At 39.4% G+C, this 19076-nt stretch overlaps 2 protein-coding genes and 1 long non-coding RNA gene across 6 annotated transcripts in view; 1 reads left to right on the top strand and 2 right to left on the bottom strand.

Moving 5' to 3' along the window:
• Window positions 1–12874, bottom strand: part of tango6 (transport and golgi organization 6 homolog) — a 25555-nt gene extending 12681 nt beyond the window's left edge. The window contains exons 1-12 of one of the 2 annotated variants that reach the window (XM_082539512.1): window positions 10494–12874; window positions 7800–8440; window positions 7484–7600; window positions 7076–7220; window positions 6704–6810; window positions 6301–6463; window positions 5444–5511; window positions 4655–4767; window positions 3888–4064; window positions 3003–3129; window positions 2142–2342; window positions 212–355 (exon numbers count right to left, since the gene is read on the bottom strand). In XM_082539512.1, coding sequence (XP_082395638.1) covers window positions 212–355; window positions 2142–2342; window positions 3003–3129; window positions 3888–4064; window positions 4655–4767; window positions 5444–5511; window positions 6301–6463; window positions 6704–6810; window positions 7076–7220; window positions 7484–7600; window positions 7800–8440; window positions 10494–10710 — 2220 coding nt within the window. In that variant the 5' untranslated portion in view covers window positions 10711–12874. Of the gene's footprint in view, window positions 1–211; window positions 356–2141; window positions 2343–3002; window positions 3130–3887; window positions 4065–4654; window positions 4768–5443; window positions 5512–6300; window positions 6464–6703; window positions 6811–7075; window positions 7221–7483; window positions 7601–7799; window positions 8441–9312; window positions 9525–10493 lie in introns of those variants that run through there. The other variant, XM_082539513.1, reaches the window with a different exon arrangement.
• LOC309710225 lies at window positions 9824–19076 on the top strand. The gene is made up of 3 exons (XR_014277688.1): window positions 9824–9938; window positions 17704–17758; window positions 17948–19076. It is a non-coding gene; the product is annotated as an uncharacterized lncRNA (long non-coding RNA).
• On the bottom strand, window positions 15834–17070 carry LOC309710224 (uncharacterized protein). Of its 3 annotated transcripts, none has more exons than XM_082539516.1 (5): window positions 16967–17046; window positions 16833–16874; window positions 16650–16708; window positions 16107–16563; window positions 15834–16021 (listed from the first exon to the last, which is right to left on the bottom strand). In XM_082539516.1, the coding sequence occupies exons 2-4, from the start codon at window positions 16835–16837 to the stop codon at window positions 16151–16153; spliced, it is 477 nt and encodes a 158-aa protein (XP_082395642.1). In that variant the 5' UTR covers window positions 16838–16874; window positions 16967–17046; the 3' UTR covers window positions 15834–16021; window positions 16107–16150. The 3 variants fall into 3 exon arrangements, with proteins under 3 accessions (XP_082395642.1, XP_082395641.1, XP_082395640.1); XM_082539515.1 differs by having other exon boundaries at window positions 15835–16021; window positions 16833–16879; window positions 16967–17070; XM_082539514.1 differs by lacking the exon at window positions 16967–17046 and having other exon boundaries at window positions 15836–16021; window positions 16833–16960.

Raw genomic sequence — 19076 nt, 5'->3', positions numbered from 1 at the left:
CCGTCTATAAAAACACATAGAAAATGACCTTTGAAATTTAACTGAAGCTGCTGTCTTGAGCAAAATTAATGCTCAAGACCTGCAGATACTCTGTTATTGTACAAATATAATGTATAATCAAAGCTACAAAAAATGAAACTACAGAACATTATGAACTGAACGTGAAAGAGCCACATGCAGCAGAATGGAGTTATCAGTCACTTGTGCATACCTGAGGCTCAGACAACAGCGCAGACACCAGACCCATCCCCATTCTCAGTGTCTGGCTCTCTGCTGCACTGCCAGCATTCAGCCCAGCGGTCAGATCCAGGCCCGCACAGGCCCTCTGGAGCAGAGACATCATAAAGTCCACAACCTATAACAAACCCAGACAGGGGTCAGTTGCTCAGTGATGAAACATCAGGGAGGCAAATGTAGAAAGACTAAAAACAACAAAAGCAATTTGAAAAACTGAAGTGACAAAATTCATTTGAAAAGGGTGAAGTGCTAAGATATTAGCAAGCATAGGTGTATATGATTGTAACAAATACTATCATAAATAGCATACTAATAAAGTACTAGAATTTATACCCAAAGCTGAAAAATTTAGATGGATTATTTTTAATTTTTTTCCTTTTCTTTGAAACTTCTAAGAAGTTTATGCTTCACTGTTGGGAAATAAAATTATAGTATTTTTTAGCCTTTCACTTAGTACAAATGAGAAGAAATGAGTGTCTGTGTGTTGCACCTGTGCAGTGTGTGGATGCATCTTGATAACCAAGCTTCTCAGCATTGACCAGTAATTTAGCCCTCTATCTTCTCATCCAAGCACGGCCTCCAAAAACTAACATGGTAAGTGTGGTGAGGTCCAAAAATGTGAACTCCAGAAACTGATGGGTAATAAATGTGTCCTTTCATCTGATTTCAGGTTTTGTGTCTACAACTTTGAGGACTGCACATATTAATATTGCTTTCGGTTCGATTGCACGAAGAACGATGCATTAAAGTCCCAACTGCTCCAAAACCAGTAACAGCCCTCCACTTGTGCCGTCAACTGACAGTGACAGTGCAAAACTGAAGTCATCTGCTTTAGGAAAAATGACACTGAAGACATCCATTCTGTTCCTTCTGTCTAGGAGAAACTAAATTACATATATCGAATCAATTCAAATCCAATCTGGTAATGGCTTGCTGTATAAATGTTGTGTTTGGTCCAGAAGGTCCAGACCAGAAGCTTTGAGAATTCAAGGTGACATTTAACCAGCATGGCTACCACAACATGCTGCAGCACAGCTTTGATCTTACTGGGAAAATCATTAATTTTTCAGCAGGAAAACGACCCCAAGGTGAGTAAGGTCTGTCTGAGCAAGAAGCAAAGTGATGGAGTGCTGCATAAGATCTCATTATCTCCACTCACAAATCTTGTATAGAGCGAAATTAGTAAAAACAAAGGTTTACACGTGTAAAAAAAGATTCACAAGGATAAACTAAGATTTTAAAATGTGTACGGTGATTAGTGTTTACATTTTGAGTACTCACACACGCATGCTTGGATTGATACACTAATACTGAGCAATAAAAAAAAAAGTTAATAGTGACAGATTATACAGGTGACAGAGATGGAGTAAAATATCGGTAGTGGTAAATGTATGTTTTCTAGTAGAGGGGTGATCAGTCGTTCTGCTTATTTAGAAAAACAGGAATTCACAGGAAGTTGAATTCCCCGTTTCCTACTAGTACTTGAACAAACATTATATTACTGAAACATTGAGGAGCCTCAAACCCCATCTACACATGTGACCTGTGTGTATCGTGCACACATATTTAAGAATCCGTAAATGAGCAAAAAGAATGTCAGAAATGTATTTATTTTTTAAAGACATCTGCATGCACAAGAAGAGTTTTGAGACCAGAAATAATCTGATTTTTGACATTGACCTTAAAAATGTGTGTGTAAATTATCAACGTTAACATTTTCACATAAGCAATTGTAAAATACTGCTACATGTGTTTAACTTGCCCTCTTTTAGTGTATGGACTGGTACACTCATTTCTGCTCAAAATATATACACAATCATTGTCATACTTTACACCTCTGGATCACATCAGATCTGTATACCTTTTAAGACTAATTTCATGCGTTTCTGTATGTCTCCACTCACCTGTGTTGTTTTTCTCAGGAGATGAGCGTGCTGCAGGGACTCAACCATCGTAGCCAGTACATGAAGCAAAGCCAGTCTTTGGGCTTGTTTCTCAGCTCGACCCATTAGCTGCTGCTCCACTTCCAGCAGCGTCATGGCCGACATGTCAACCTCTTCTTCATCCTTTGTTTCTTCATCTGCAACGGCCCAGCTGGTGAGCTCCTACAGAAGGAGCAAAGTTATCTGAGGTTGCTTTCTGTCACAGAGCAAACACTGTAATATAATCTAGACATAAAACACTCCAATTCCCAATCATAACTACATAAAATGATCAATTTCTACTGAGGCTGATGAAAGCTCACATAAGCACTATATATGAGGTTCAGTTCTTTTAAAACTGATCCATATTTAAATGAAAATGGCCAAAAAAATAATATAAATAAAGCAAATTAAAACATTTTGTTCTGATTTTCACTGCAATATTTGGTTGTTCAACTAATTAGATTCATTATTCTTTCAGGAAATCAGGAATCAGGAAATTGGAGGACATGTAAGAGTTGACTTGGATCGTTGACTGGTCCATCTTGGTGGGGTCCTAGGAGTGGGGGCTTTGAGGTCAAGGTCAGAGGTCACCTTGAAGTCGAGGTCACTTAATTTCAAGCTCAAAGATTTTTAGCAGATGCACCTACGGTATGAATTTCAAAATCCTATGTTGCCTTGTTATCAAGTTATTGCATTCACAAACTTGGGTTTCCACCTGGCAGGGTGATGATAATATTTCATCAGTCATTTAAGACTGAGAGGTAATGATTGAATGCTGGAAGTAACCCTCACTTTTGACCATCATAGGTCAGCAGTCTATCCTCGTGCATCCCTGTTTACCTGCAGCAGGTCAAGGAAAAAGTCTCCTGGCAGATCACAGTCTTTGAGCTCAGCCAGCAGGTGCATCAGACACTCCACTCTCCACTGGTCCCCTGACAGTCTCTCATACATCTCATCATCTTCATCACTGGGAAACAGCATCAGAAAGAACATATTTAATATACTACTCTGCTTAAGCATTATGTTTTTTTGGACGCCCCATTAATGTTTGGTTAAATACAACCAGTCATAAGTGATCACACACATACATCCCTCATTATTCTAACTTGCCCCATTTTTAAATCATCTCCCTTATGAGATGATATGCGATTTTCAAATACAGAGGCAAACTATGTTTCTTAATGCTTAATTCTTCATATTGACAACTTATGTAAGCATATAGGGAACAATATAATGAGATTCTAAATATTATATTACTTTGGACCTCTGACCTCTTCTGCAAGGCCAAATACTGCCTGTGTTTGCATTGAAAGAATAAGCTGCCTAGTTAGTTAGAAATATACTATAGTATAAAATTATATAACAAGCTCAAGTGGTTCATGTACAGTTATTTACCAATTAATACCAAATGTTCATTACCTATTTGTGCACGATGTTTGAAAGCAAAATAAAACAATATTCCCTTAAAACTAAACACTGCCTGTCAGCTTTGTGCTGTTCGACTGCTTCTTGTTGTTTGTATACTGTCGACACCTTGTGGATCAGACGAAAACCAAATTCAGATTTTTGCATGTCATTAAAGATGTATTAATAAACACTTAACTTGTAAAACTTGAACATTTTACTTGTAATGTAACATTTTTACATTGCTGTGCTTTTATTTTTTACTTTAAATTAAGGTTTTTAATACTTAGGATCTGTCATCTGTATGTTTAACATCATTACCTGCAGCTCTCTCTGCAGCTGAGCCTGGCCCCTCCTTCACTGCCAGCAGTGAAGTGGAAGTTTGCTGCCACCTGGTTATTCCCTCTCTGGAGGCCTGAAAGCTGCCTCAGCATTGACAAGGCTGCAGACATCTCAGCGTGGGTCAAGTACCACAGCAAGATCTCCTGACAGGGGGCGCTGTGGAGCACAGAGCGCACACAGGTAATTACTGTGTTCTACATCCAGAATCAGTTTAACTTTTCCAACAAAATTAGTGACTAAAAATGTTTGTTGAGCAGCATTTTAATTGTGATTACACTAAGACCAAAACTGAATTCTTCAACCCTTTCTTCCAAAATGGTCAACTCAGGTTTAGAAAAAAAAAGTGTTGGTCAAAGTATCCAACCAATTAGCAGTGATCCACACGGCAAAGGGTAATATTATTGTAGCCACATCCATTACACACTCGAAGGCAGCGGTCCCCAACCCCCGGGCCACGGAGTCGTTTGGTACCGGGCCGCGAGCGTTGAGGCTCAGGTGTGAAATGCATGCTTTTCAGGGTTTTATCGTTTTTTTAGCGTTATTTTATTATCGGGTTTATGGTTAACTCGGTTTTCCTGGGTCTTTTCACATGTGTTATGCATAAAACTTATTTTTTTTCGGCACCGCAAAAAAGATTGGGGACCGCTGCTCTAAGGCATGAATGCATTTAAATACACAAACTGATGAAAAAAGAAGCTGAAGAATGAAACGAAGTTAAATCGCAGCTAAAAACAGAAAATGTTTACCGGAGGTGAGAAACATTCTTCTTGGTAAAACAGAAGAGTGTGAAGATAACAGGAAGAACTTCTTCTAGAGCTCTGAGAAGAGAAGCTGAGGGAGTGTTTTCAACCATGCAGACCTGGCAGCAACGGGAGACACAAGACAAGCATCAAGTAAACAGCACGACCAGGATTCACCCTGTGAAAGAATTCTGTTTATCAAAGCCACAAGCTGCAGGTACAGGCATGAAATCAGCTGATGGTTCTTTTTTAATGACATTTCATTCAAATCAATTTATTCAAGTTCTGCAGTTTTCACTAGATACTGTTACAAAAGTTAATCTGTGGTCTTCGTAAATGGTAAATACGCTGGTTCTTATAATCACACTTTTCTACTCTGAGCACTCACAGCGCTTTACAACTTGCCTCATTCACCCACTCGCACAAGCACTTTTTTCTATGCTACTTCAACGCCACTGAGAAGACATGTCTGACTCAACTGCAACAACAATTCAATGAAACTCAAACGCAGGTTACTCAAAGACCACAGTTCAGCTGGATTAAAGCAGAAGAATAGGAAGAGGCAATACAATAATGCAGCATGAGTAGGCTGGCTAAAAAAAATGGAATACACTGGACCTAGTTATTAGGAAGATGCTGGATGGCACATTCAGAGATCATCTTGATGGCCCTATTCTACTCCACCAACATCCTCAATGCCGGACACATCCTTCCCAAAGAGCTCTGTTAGATGAAAGAAATTCACTCCTCTTACATTCCTGCTTTTACATGTCTGTAAAGACCTTGCGTCCTCACCTTGTATACATCTTCCACACACTGTGTCAGTTCTGACTCTTCCACAGCAGTTTGGGAATCACACTCACCTGGAAAAATGCACATAAACTGATTTATCATCCATATACTGCTCATCCATCCACCTTTATTTATAAAGCACTTTTAAACCACAGCTGATGCAAAGTGCTGACAACACAGCCTGGACATCTTCCTACATGAATTACACAAAGTAAATCCTCATCCTCAGTCAAACTCACCTTTTGATACTGGCTTTAGTTGTTAGCATATATCGTAGTCATGTGCATTACTTAACAAATGTATAAGACTACCAACCCAATGTGAGCTTTATGCCACAGGTGGCCTAAGTTAATAGTGTTGGAATTTTTGGTATTAACAAATGTTGGATGTTTCTATAATGGTTAATCCACCAGTGTGTTCTTTAAGCAAATCAAAACTTTCATGATAAAATACAACTATTGTTTACTGTGTACCAAGACAGCACTTTTTTTTTTTTTAAGATGCCAAATTACAGTTTATTACATATATAAAATTCCAGAAGGGAAGTCTTGATGCATGCTCAATCATCCAGGGAAGTAAATCCCAAAAGGCTGATTCTGTTCATCTGGACGTAGCGTTTTCAATGGGAGAAACATTCAGTAACTTGGATGAGCGACTAAACGTTTCTCCCACTAAAAACACTACGTCCAGATGAACAGAATCAACCTTTTAAGGCTCCAGGAGAGAATTTGCAGAACCTTTCAGAGAAGTATGTTGGGTATTAACCCCCCCCCCCCAAATATAGATATATATATATATATATATATTTTTTTTATCTTGTCATATTATGACGTAGAGATGAAGATGGTTGTGTTACTGACTGGGGATAGTGGTGCAATGGTGCAGTGCAGCAAGCAGAGGGCTGAGAAGGTACTTTTCGGCAAAGCTAGATCTTTCTTGCACCATAAAGATCACCGCCCTGGTGGCCACAAGCTGGAATTGACGGGATGTCAGCTTGTCTTTGAAGTGCAGGAGTTCAAGGATCTGGAAAACAACACAAACAGCAAGCAAGCTGATTTATTTAAACAAGAAATGTAAAGAGTATATAAACTAGACAGAAAAATGAATAAAGAAAACTGGTTAAAGCAAGAAGGAGTCCATAAGGACAGCGTTAGTTTTAGCTTATGGTTAGGATAAAGGTAAGGATCAGTCAAATACTGATTAAGGTTGTGTAACACAGGTGACTGTCATTGTGATGTACTCTCCACAAACACAGGGGATGACCTGAGGGCAGATGTGTCTGAAGTAGGCGTCAGCTGAGGCAGACTGCTGAGGGCAGGCAATGAGGATCTTTGCCACAGCATCGCATTTCCTCCAGTCTGACTCACCCCCTGAAACAGGACAGAAACAGTGCGTCTATTTGGTTGGAACCACAGACATATATTGGCACAATTGGCATCACCCACTGGTCTGTGGACTTTGTACTTGTTTCTAGAGCTCACATTATCTTCTGGCAGCATTTTATATGATTCAGATTTCATAGATGAATTAGTGATCACAAGCTGGTGATACACCAACCACAACATTTCCACTTCTTCATGATGTGCTAATTCTTTTCAAAATACTGTACATGCTGGCTGCAATTACACTTCTCACCTGTGCCACCCTCCAGAATTGCTCTGATAACAGCCTGCACACCACTGGGCTGCATCAGTCGCTCAGACAGCAGCTGACCACACAGACGCCTCAGCCAAGCTGGAGCCCTGCAGCTGCAACCACTGGAGCTCTGAACTGGACCAGACTGAAAGGAAGGAGACATCTAAAGTGAGACCTCTGAAGTAAAATCTTTATTATTATGTGAAAAACAAACAGGCTTACAAAGATTGAATAAGATTAAAAAACATGACCTACACAGCAGCCCAAATGAATTGATCCAATGAGGAAATCAGAACAATAAGCCTTGATGAAGTTTGTCTAAACTTTGGGGTGATTTCAAGCAAACAAATCACCATCCAGCAGCACAAATTTATATTTGTCAAATAAAAACCATGCCGTCATTATCACCTGTTTGGCTCCTCCTTGGAGAATAAGGAGCTCTTTGATGACAATCGGCTGGTACACTTTTCCAAGGAGGGTCTTGAGGGTCTCCTTACATGTTTGACATTCCTCAGCACTGAGCAGCTGCATTTAAAAAAAAAACATTCAAGAAGAACGAAAGAAAATTAAAACAGTATCTTCCAAAGAGACTGCTGGGTCTCTAAAATTAAAAACAAAAACCCATCTCCCACCCTGCCTACCCCACTATTAAGTCAGTTACGTCATTATTCCCTGACATTTCAATTTGTGCAAAAATAATCCTGACAGTGAGAACAATAATTACCTTTTCATCCTTGTGGTGTGGCATGTATCCCAGCTGGCATATTGCTGCAATAATGTCTCCCAGATATCGGGTGAACACGAGTGTGGCAAGAGACGATAACTCTGCCAGCTCCAACAGGACCTTAGTGGTGGTAAGAAGGCGGCGTGCCATTCCAGACACCGGGCCCACATGGACTAGTTTTTCCACCATGGCTCCAAAAGCTGACCTCCGTCCTAGTGGGACACCCACTCCAGGGGCCAAGTATGGGCAGAGCCCCAGACAAACCACAAACTGCAGAGCAGCTCCGATTGTCTTCTGCTGGGTGATGCTGAGGATGTCAGGGGCTAAAGGTGGGGCCATCTCAGGGGTACGACTTTTTGGTGCCAAGCAAGATTGATCCTGTTGGAAACGCTCCAGTTCATCAGAAAGGTGACGTGATAACGTGAGTAGCAGCAGGAGGCATTCCTGGACAAAAGCCCATGTGGCATCATCTGTATCCACACAGAACCAATCTGCTGTTGCCTTAACCTCCTCCCTTAGCCTCTTCACAACCTCAAAGTTGCTCTCCCTTTGAAGTTGCTCCAGGAGATGGGCCCAGTTGGCCCGCAGAGCTGCCAGAAGGACCTCCTGATGTGACGGTTGAGCCTCATGTGCAGATACCTCTGCAGACACACAGAACATCACACTACACAAAACTTCTATACAACACTATAAACCTTTTTTAATGAGAGAAAAATATTAAATTCAATTCAATTCCGTTTTATTAATACAGTACCAAATCACAACATCAGTCATCTCAAGTCGCTTTATATTGTAAGGTAGATCCTACAACAATATATAATAATTGGGCTTGTTTTCTCTAAACATCATAATATACACATTAAAAGTGTCCTCAAGTACATCTGTCATCCTTTTTTACTTTTAGGGGTACGATGTTTTGAAGCGTTTAGCTTCCAGAATCATAATCATAATTATATAAGCAGGTATTGGAGAATAAATTAAAAATTATAAATCAACTTGGGGGTTTTTTCGTTTTTGTTTTGTTTTTTTGTTTGTTTTTTGACAAATCACCAGCTGTAGCCAGAAACAAACACACACATCCACACATGTGCAATAACACTAAGTGCAATAATCTTTTCTGGCATCGTTGTATTTTTACTCAGTTGTATATAGCATTCGTATTCTATTTTTATCTTATTGTATATTTTTATTCTATTTTATTCTACTGTATATAGTATATTATTTTATTCTATTCTGTACAGCTGTGTACTGTATTTATTCTTATTGTATTCTAATTTTTGCGTCATAACTTTTGCACTGTCCACTTCCTGCTGTGACAAAACAAATTTCCCACGTGTGGGACTAATAAAGGTTATCTTATCTTAAACCAAAGACGTTCTCTACCGACTGTGAGACCAAAGGCAAAAGTTAAGACAGCTAAAATATTTGCTTTATATTATTCAATGTACTTAACCGATGTGCTTCCGGAATACATGCGTTTATTTAGATTAACGCTGTAAAACAGTCCACTTACCTTTAAGAGGTCTGGTGAGGATGTTTATCGCACATATAATCGCGGAAGTCATTTGACTTTCATACAGATTACAAATTTTACATTCCAAGTCTGGGTACGACTTCAGCGTTTGATTTAAAGTAAGACAGAATAAGTTGATCGTCGGATATAGACGGCTAAGGCTATTAAAAACATTTCCAACGGGCGCCGAAATAAGACGTCAGCACGCTCCTTTCATGGAATAGTTGGGTTGCGGTCACGTGGTTCTGATGACGTGCGGAGGCAGCGCGATTTTTGAGTGGAGGGCGGAAGTAAACATGGAGGACACTGTGGAGAGTCAGGAGAGCAGCTATTGTGCAACTTTAGACCCCGTTTCTCGGGAGAGATATAAACAGATAGTTAAAAAATATATCGGACGTGATCCGTATTCTTTGAAAATGTCCGAATACACCACAGAAGTAAAGGATTTGCCTACTATCGAGGCTGTGGATATCACCAACTACTTGGTCCTCCAGACTTCTTACTACACTAGGCAGCAAATGAAAGCTTTCAAGAGTCTGGAGGCGTACAATTTTTTTGTCAGCGGGTGGGTCCACAACCTTGGAACAAAACGTCTCCGTGATGGATACAGTTTGGTGTTTGCAAGGGTGAGTGTTTGTTCTTATATTGCTTTATCTTAAACACGCTAACAGTTAGCGGTAGCGGCTTTAACGTCAACAAACATGCCACACATCCTTAGGACTTCGTTAGAGTGACAGTTGTTTGTTTCAAGGTAAACCATTCTCAGAGGTCTAACGAGACACCTCTGAAGACTTGGGTAATTGCAAAGGAGGATGGAGAAGTGATTGCAGCTCATTGCAATTGTATGGCAGGGTTAGTAGCCTGTTCTCCACTGTCACTAGGCTCAAATCCGGGCTCTCAGCCGTCTGTTGCATATCCAAAATCGCCTCTGCACATCGATGCTGTTCTGCCTTAAGCTTCATTCTTTTCTCTCGTTTGAGAACTGATTCCGATCTGGGTTTTCGTTCGTAGCCGAGATTGACCGTCGGAGCCCAGTCCTCCGACTCTTCGTCATCCAAAGCACTTGGGCAGCCTATAGTCCCAATCAAGTCAATATTAGACTACTAACTTAAAAGCACTAAGTAAACGAGAATTTAACGACAACCTAATGCTAATAAGTTCGTTTGCAAACATAACATTACCTCTGACGAAGTGGTCGCTGCAGACACGGGCATTGGCAGACTCTGCTCCTCCCGACTGTAAACGTAAATTTAAAATCCATTTTTTCCTACGTTTTTCGGTTAGAATTTTCCATTTTTCTCCTCTTCGTTGGGCTATTTTTGGTACCCTAAAATACCGTTTATCAGTTTCTCTGGTCGACCTACTGGAGCATCCGTAAACACAACAGGACATAGGCATTTTGCGTACTGTCTGTCTGTGATTTTGCGCTTATCCTTTTCACTTCCGACCGCCAGTCAAATTTCGCGCTTTACGTCGACGTCACGTCTACGTCAAATGAAACCTAGCTATTGGCTGGCAAGTAGTGATGGGTCGGTCGCGAACGAAATGGCTCTTAGATCCGATTCTTTGAAGTGAACGATGCGATCCGACTCCTTATTGGTAGTCGGGGTTTTTGTTTTTGTTTTTTCCCTTCTCCTGCCCTCTCTTTCACTTTTTTTTGCTTCACGCTGCAAGTCACCCTTGTGTTTGCGCTGAGAAGAGATGGCAAACAGAGCCTTGCATTTGCACCCCTCCCCCCAGCGCTGAGCTGAGGGGGCAGGGCCGTAGTTACACTCATATCAGCACACAACAAGAGCAGGAGGGAGAGGGAAAGAAAGAGAGCCAGGAGCAACAAGAGACAACACCATCACATTGGAAAGGTACAGTAAAGAAAATGAGTGACACCAAGAAAAGAAGCAAAGTCTGGAACCATTTCAATCTTATTGACAAAACAAAGGCAGAGTGTAGAGTCTACAAGAAAAGGATATCATATAGAGCCGGCTCCACAAACAACATGCACAGGCACCTAAGAACCATCAGTGCAATGGGAAGATAAAACGAAGTCAGTTGAGTGTGATATTAATATTTCTAAATGCCAACGTCCCCCTTAATTAAAGATCTGAGCGTTCTTTTTTTTTTTCATATTTTATTGTGTTGTGGTTTGCAGTGTTTTGTGTTGCTTCACTTTATATTTGTTTAAAAGGAAAAAGCTGAAAATTGAAGTAGTTAAAAGTTGAAATGTAAATAGTTGGTTTTTGTATTTTATTTATTACATTTTGTGGAGTGAATAAATAAAAGTATATTTACAGTGGCCCCTAGAGACAAAGCACGTACAAACTCCAAAACACAACGGAAGTGCTCCAGGATGCTAGGGGCCGTGTTGAGATAGATAGATAATCTAAGTGCTTTGTAGTTTTGGACGCATTTCGTCTCTAGGGACCCCCATAAATATTTATTTATTTATATATATACACACACATACATGCATAAAGAAAACCACGTTTCTTTATATTACTAATTCCTTTTGTGCATAATTGTATATTGTTGTTGATAGTTAAAGCAACAAAACAACCTGAAGAGCCGGTTGGGAGCTGAAAGAGCTGACTCTTTAGTGAGTCAAGCCGAAAGAGCCGGTTCTCTAAAAAGATCCGGAAATCCCATCACTACTGGCAAGTGCCGGAGGGTCGTTCCCAACAGTGGGTTCAGACTTCGGGGTGTCACGTGATGCACGGGACTTAAAACAGTTCCGGCAGTGCTTACCGCTGCTTTAAATGGAGACAGTCAATTTTGGGAAATTATTAATCTATAAATGCATTAATTTATCTTATTTACATAACAAATGCAATTACATGTTGACATATATTTGTATTTTTACAGTAGAATATATGAGGGTTAGTCTGAACAGTTACTAAGACCCACTAGCTAAAAACAATTTTGGCTGTTCACCAAAAGCCAAACCCCCCAAAGAAGCCATACTAATTAAAATAACATGGCTACAAAAATCTATTAACAAAATAATGAAGATTGTTATTTCAAGATTTTGAACATCTAAAGTAGAGCTGGGCGATATGAGATTTTTTCATATCACGATATGTTTTTTTCATTTCAGGCGATAACGATATCTATCACGATATAAGCCAAATAACTATATTTGTAAGATTTAAATGTGCCGTTGCTCACAAGTAAAATGTGAAATAATCAGCAGCTTGTTTTTATTTAAATATTTATTTCCCATAATAAGTTCAACAGGGTAGATGTACTTAAGGAACATGAGACTTTTTCAGATAAATAAAGGCAAATATTGCAAACTACACAAAAGACAGCCGCTAAAGCGTTTAAGTTTCAAAATAGAACAAACGAAACAGACTAAATTGTCAATTCCACTTAGAAACAAAATATTAATTCTAAAAATAAATCTTAGTTTGTTTTACAGAAGAACAGACAAAACTGACTAACTTTTGTCAATATCAAATAAACTGAGAACTAAAAGGAAATTCTCAATCTCTCCTTGTTGTATAGCTGAGCTTTTCAAACAGTTTTAACAGTTACTTTAGTCTGACAAAAGCCGAATGACGAATTAGCGCTTCCAGTCAGAGACTGGGGCTACGTCCACACGTACACGGGTATTTGTGAAAACGGAGATTTTCCGTTTTCGTTTTAAAAAATAATCCCGTCCACACATAAAGGCAGAAATGAAGGAAAACGCTGCTATGAACATGCCAAAGCAGCAGGTGGCGCTAGATTCCTAACCGTGCCGAAATGTTGGCCAATCAGAAGTCTAGAAGCCTCGGTGGGAAAAAGTAAACAAAGCTGGGGCATAGAAGCAGAACCGAGTCGTATGTGTGGAGGGACAGTAACTGTGTGTATATGTAAGCATTTAAACACTGCAGAGAGTAGAATTAACAGTAACAGTATTGTAGAAATTCATTTCACCGAAACAATAACGTGGCGCACAGTGTGACGCATGCACCAGTTTATTGTATTTCCAGACTTGCTTTCGGCACAATTTACAGTGCACGCTACTCTGTTTTTTGTCAGACTTGAAATAGCCGAAATACCTTCACCCTACGGAACTTCTATGGCTCTTCCGTTCGACAATCTCTCCGGCATTGGAACCATCATGTTTTCTCTTCGGTCACGCTCGGTTGATTTTTCTAGTCGGCACACTCATTTCCTCCATTACGCGCTGGCTCCATTACCCGCTGGCTGCTTCCCAAACAAACACACGTGCGGCTTGGCACTTGTGCTGTACGTAACAAGTCACGCGACGTGACGCTGCGGCTGTGATTGGTTCGGCTCTGCGCTACTTAATTTGGATTGGCTGACCTTTTTTTTTTTTTTTTTTGAGGACAAGAGCGGCGAGGTCTATTGGGATAGCTTAATTTCTCTATCGAGTAAAAGTTATATCGCGATACATATCGTTATCGTTCTATCGCCCAGCTCTAATCTAAAGTTAACAGTACCATGTGCAGTACTTGTATAAGTTATTAAGATAGAGGAAAAGCAGAAGGGAAGAGACTGAGAAGAGCAAGCAAGTGTGAGAGAGAAGACTTGGCTTGAAATGAGGAAGAGCTTACACCTGCCAGTCAGCATACCAATTAGGCAGGAGGGGGACAGTGTCCCAGAGACAGAACATGTAGACACTCAGTGGCAGAGGTGTGGACTCGAGTCACATTCGAGTCATTAATTTTATGACTTTAGACTTGACTTGAAAAAATGTTCTAAGACTTGTGACTTGACTTGGACTTTTACACCAATGACCTGGGACTTGAATTGGACTTGAACCGGTTTACTTGAAAAGACTTGATATTTCACCCCAAATATAAAATTTAACACGCATATTATATAGAGATTGAAAATGTGACGTCATTCACGGGTAGAACCGCAAAGGATTCTGGGAACTCGTGGCAAGAGGTACTAGCGCACGCAGGCTTTCAATTGAAATCAGTTACACAGCGATAAAAAGAAACAAAAAATGCCAAGAAGCCGTTGTATTATTAACTGCAATAGCCGGTCGCATGACAGCCACGGAAAGCCGACGGGTAAAGAGATCGGTTGTTATCGGATTACGTTGTGGAAGAGAAATTGTTCGAGCCATGTTTCCGAAGTAACAAAGAGGCGACTGGATTGCAGCCATTCAAAGACCAAATATAACGTCCCAGAACACTCCAGCTCACAGGTTAGTCTGCTCCAAGCATTTACACGAAGGTCAGTCTGCTGTTGTAGTTAATGCGTCATTTTCATAACATAATTGGTGATATAGGTTACAAGCAAGTCTGGCGCTGAACAGAAATTGTCACGCTATGCTCCTTTGTTTATTGTGCATAAATAGTGAATTGTCCTGACACAATATTGTGTTTCGCTTCTGTTATTATGGTACATTGACAAAAACATATACTTTTATTCACAGGATAAAACAGGTTTTTTGTATCACTAATTGCCCAGTACGATTACAGCATACAATATTATTGTCACTGCTACATTTCTGTGATGCTACCAGAAATTATTTCCACTGCTAATTAATTACCATTGAGCTCAAAGGTCCTATTAATAAACGGTTAACGAATGTGTATTTATGACGACGATTTGTGAGACTGGTAAACTTATGATATGTACGATGGTCTTTACTTTCTACACGGTGCGTTTCAAGGTCCTGCACCCATCCGTCGGTAAACTGTACCTGGGCTTGTTGCAGTGACCTGAAGTTACTAAACTTCATGAGTGTATGCACTCACTCCAAGAACCGTATAATTATAAATATGCATATAAATATGCTACGATGAGATAGCTGACTTCATCTAACTAGCAAATGTTTTCCAGGCTACGTTGGTGATTCAGTTTTTTTTTAATGTGTATGATATTTTTGTCATGCGATTTTTAAGCCGGCCCTATAAGCGCATCCAAGAATAACATGCAGCTTATCTCAGAACTGTCGGTGAAAATTATTCTTGGAGCTAGGTTTAATTGAGCTGCATTTTAAAGAGGTGCAATTTCACAATTTGTGTATATTTTCTAAGTTCACTATTTTGTCATGTGTTGAGAAAAACACAGGTTTAAAAATTACATGGTCTAATATTTACATTTAGCATAACTGCAACATGCTTTTCTCTTTTTTTTTTTTAAAGACTCAAAAGGACTTGAAATTCAAAGTTTCAGACTTGTGACTTTACTTGGACTTTTACACCAGTGACTTGAGACTCGACTCTGACTTGCCTGACATTACTTGAGACTTGACTTGAGGATAAAGACTTGAGACTTGCAAAACAATGACTTGGTCCCACCTCTGCTCAGTGGGTTCTCTTGAAACAATCCACCCCCCCTATCGTCTTCTATCCATTCTGCATAATTTAACAGATCTTGCATCAGAGATATTATCGATTAAGCCCAATTGGAGTCTGGCTTTTAGTAAATATTTTTTAATCAACATTATGTTCTTAAATAATTTTTTAATTATTCCTTGACCCTTATTAAAAGTAAATTCTTTTGTGCACACTCTTTTGCTTCAAAAAAAAAAAAAAAAAAAAAAGTATGATTATAAGTCTTTATTGTAAAAAGCCTTCTGCTTGGATATCAATACCTGATATTTTTTGGCAAACTTTCAGAACAGTCATACATGCATCTATATGCTTAAATTGTTAAACACCAGCTTAGGAGGAAATAAGTGGCATTGTTTAAGTTTAAAGCAATTTATTAAGTATTTTGGCAACTGGGCAAAGAGTCATTGACAGACCTGAGAATAGAGAAGAGCAGACAAGTTAATCAACCAGTTATCATTCACACCACTCAAATGAAAAGCCAAGAGTAACTGAACTCACCAAGAGTTAATAGGCAGCTTTGGCTGGAGTTTGAAGATTGCATGTCAAGAAAGTGTGTAGCTGGTGTATGGGAGTAGCGGCATAGGTAAGCCAACAGACTCTGTGGGGGTGTAGCGGGTTTGGGCAAACACTGCTCTTCCTCTTTGGTAGCGTGAACGAGAGCCAGTAGTGTAGACTGGTTCCAGACCAGACACGTCACTAAAAACAGGCTTGTTTTCCTCACCGCTGGTATCAGTGTAAACACGGTCCCCCCCTGTATAGCCACTAGTGAACCAGTCATCCCCAACCATCGTGTTACTCCCGTAACTACGAGGACCAGCACTGGAGTCTGTGGCGATGTGGGCATAGCCGTCGTTTGCCTCATAATTTGCACTGTCTTGGGAATGGTCATAAAAAAATGCTCCCTCCTGCATGGGGTATGTGCCCATATCGTCATATTCCATATCAAATCCATAATCTGAGGAGAAACAAGGCAAGAGCCAGAATGTATTCAAGGCCACTTAATTTTGTTCAGCTTTCTCAATTTTGTTAGTGTTATCATACCATATTCTACAGGAACACAGATGATGCTTCCAATCAGCAGACATGAAATCCACAAAACCCTAGAAACAGTCATTTCAGAACATAAGGTTTAAGCCAATATTTAGCTGTTTTAGTACCCATTTATCTTGATGCATCAGACAGGCCCTTTAAAATTTAGCTTTAGACTTAAACATAATTACTCACCTCATTCTGCTGCAGTTTGAGTTCTGACCTGCCCCTGAGAGCCTGCACTAACAAAAATGGAGAAACCCTGGTCAACCATAATATATCAATAATCCCAGCCCAAAATAAGCCACAAACTCATAGCTTCTACCAACCCTTAACTTGTGCCAAGAACTTCTCCTTAGTTGATACAACCTACAGAAGCTGCTTTTATATGATCCTCAGTGCAGCAGGAGCTGATTGCTTAGTGATAGCAGCTGCCTTTGAAGTTAATCGCAAACAGCCGGCTTCTCAGTTCCCTCACTTCGCCTTTACCCTTATAATTGACGATCCATTTATTTACACTGATACATGGACCAGAGAACCACCTTAGCTCTGTATTGCAAAACAGAATTTGAGGTTTAAGGAAGTTTGTATTGAAAAACAGTTCATCACTCAAAGCTTTTTAACACAGTCCTCTTTAGGGACATCTGGTGGCCAGAAATATGAAGAGCAGCTTGAATCTAAAACGTACAATGAACTGCTTCATTATGACTGCCCACTCTACAGAGCTATGGTGCTTTGAATATGTTTTTTGGGGGGTGAAAAAATTATCTTATGTCTATTTTAATAATAAATAATTCAGACAAATAAACCTTCCTTGTTTAAACATGTGCCATGGTTTGTTTTCTTTTTGCTTGTGACGTCTTGATGTTTGTTTGTTTTTAACTAAAACTAAAATACACTATATATAACAATGTACAACACAATCTTATAATAGGTTAATAGGTTAACATTAAGACTGCCATAGCAGAAGATCTAGGAAAGAGATATGTAAATGAGAGGGAGACACTATGGATGGCATCGACTGTTAATCCTCGGTTTAAGGACCTGCCCTTCCTGTCTGAAGCAGAGACCTATTCCAGACTGTTGGACACTGTGGTGACTGTGATAAAGAAGGAAGAAATGTAAGTAAATAAATGAATTTATTTGGAAAAATTCAACTGAAGTTATAAGCAAGTGAATAAAGTAAAAAGCAAAAAAAAAAATGCATATTGATGACATTTGTCATCAAATATTAGTGAAAAACAGGGTGAATCTTGGATTTGAATTTGGGCTTTCTGACATTAATATTATTTGAATTTAATGTTTTTCAGCAGCAAAAGAATGAGGAGACTGACAAACAGGTGGAGGAAGAGAATGCCACAGAGGAGGCTGTGGAGGATGCCACCCACATATCAAAGACAGCTTTGACTCCATCCCTCGGCCACCCCTAAAGAGACAGAGGACCTCATGTGCATTGGTGGACTTGCTCGGAGCTACGTTTGCCTCTACTAGTGACAATACTGCACCAAAATCAGACCATGATGTTGCTGCAGCTGAGATCAAGAGGTATAGAGATGAGACCCCTTTGCCTCTCACAGGAAATCCTCTCAGTTGGTGGAAGGACCATGAACAGGAATACCCTCAGCTATCCAAAGTAGCAAGGAGTTTCCTATGCATTCCTGGAACAAGTGTCTCTGCAGAGAGAGTTTTCTCCTCTGCAGGAGACATAGTAAATGCACAGAGAAGTGTCCTGAGAGCTGACCATGTCGATCAGCTTGTATTCCTGCACAAAAATCTGAAAATTGAAAAATAAACACTGAGAAAACACTACACATGTAAAATCTCTGATATGAGAATGTTTGACATTTTGGTTGAGTCTCATAAGCACTTATTTAGATGAGTAAATTCATTTTTTCAGGTTGTACTAAAAGTGTTCCATTGATGGACACTGCAGAGCTGTACTTTATTTTATTAACACTTAATTGTAATAGCACTTTACATTTTTTGTTAATGTTTACTTGGATGGATTCTTCAAGCAATTTCATTTTTGATTTATATTTGTTTATATTGAGGTCACATAAAAAGTACTTTGTTTTGATGCTCCATGGAGCAGTTTTTGGATAAGTATTTTACAATCATAGTACTTAGAAAGACTTCAGTGTTACATGTTTACTTTTTTCATGTTAAAAAATACTTGATATTTCAGTAAAGTAGTTTTTGTTTGTTTATTTGACATGACTTCTAATAAGGCAGATGTTAATTTCTCCATTCATTTTGAACTTAGAGAGTGTTTTTGTTTCAGATGTTTCATGTCAAGCATTAAACAGTTTGGACTGTTTACTGTGAGTTTTCCTAATTAAATTTAGTCCTACTAAACACAAATATCGTCTGGCTTTTAGTATTGCAATATATCGTATCGTCTACCCTGTATTATGATACATATTGTATCGCCAGATTCTT

The sequence above is a fragment of the Aulonocara stuartgranti genome (assembly GCF_965226115.1).
Source record: "Aulonocara stuartgranti genome assembly, chromosome: 7".
NCBI classification, from domain to species: domain Eukaryota; kingdom Metazoa; phylum Chordata; class Actinopteri; order Cichliformes; family Cichlidae; genus Aulonocara; species Aulonocara stuartgranti.
Note: the sequence above shows the minus strand (reverse complement) of the source record. Positions and strands in the feature narration are given on the sequence as shown.

Excerpts from the sequence above, each read along its gene's own strand:
- LOC309710224 (XM_082539515.1), bottom strand. Across the intron at positions 16,564-16,649 it reads CTGTGTTCCTGTAGAATATG|ATTATGGATTTGATATGGAA; the intron begins GTATGATAACAC and ends GTTTCTCCTCAG.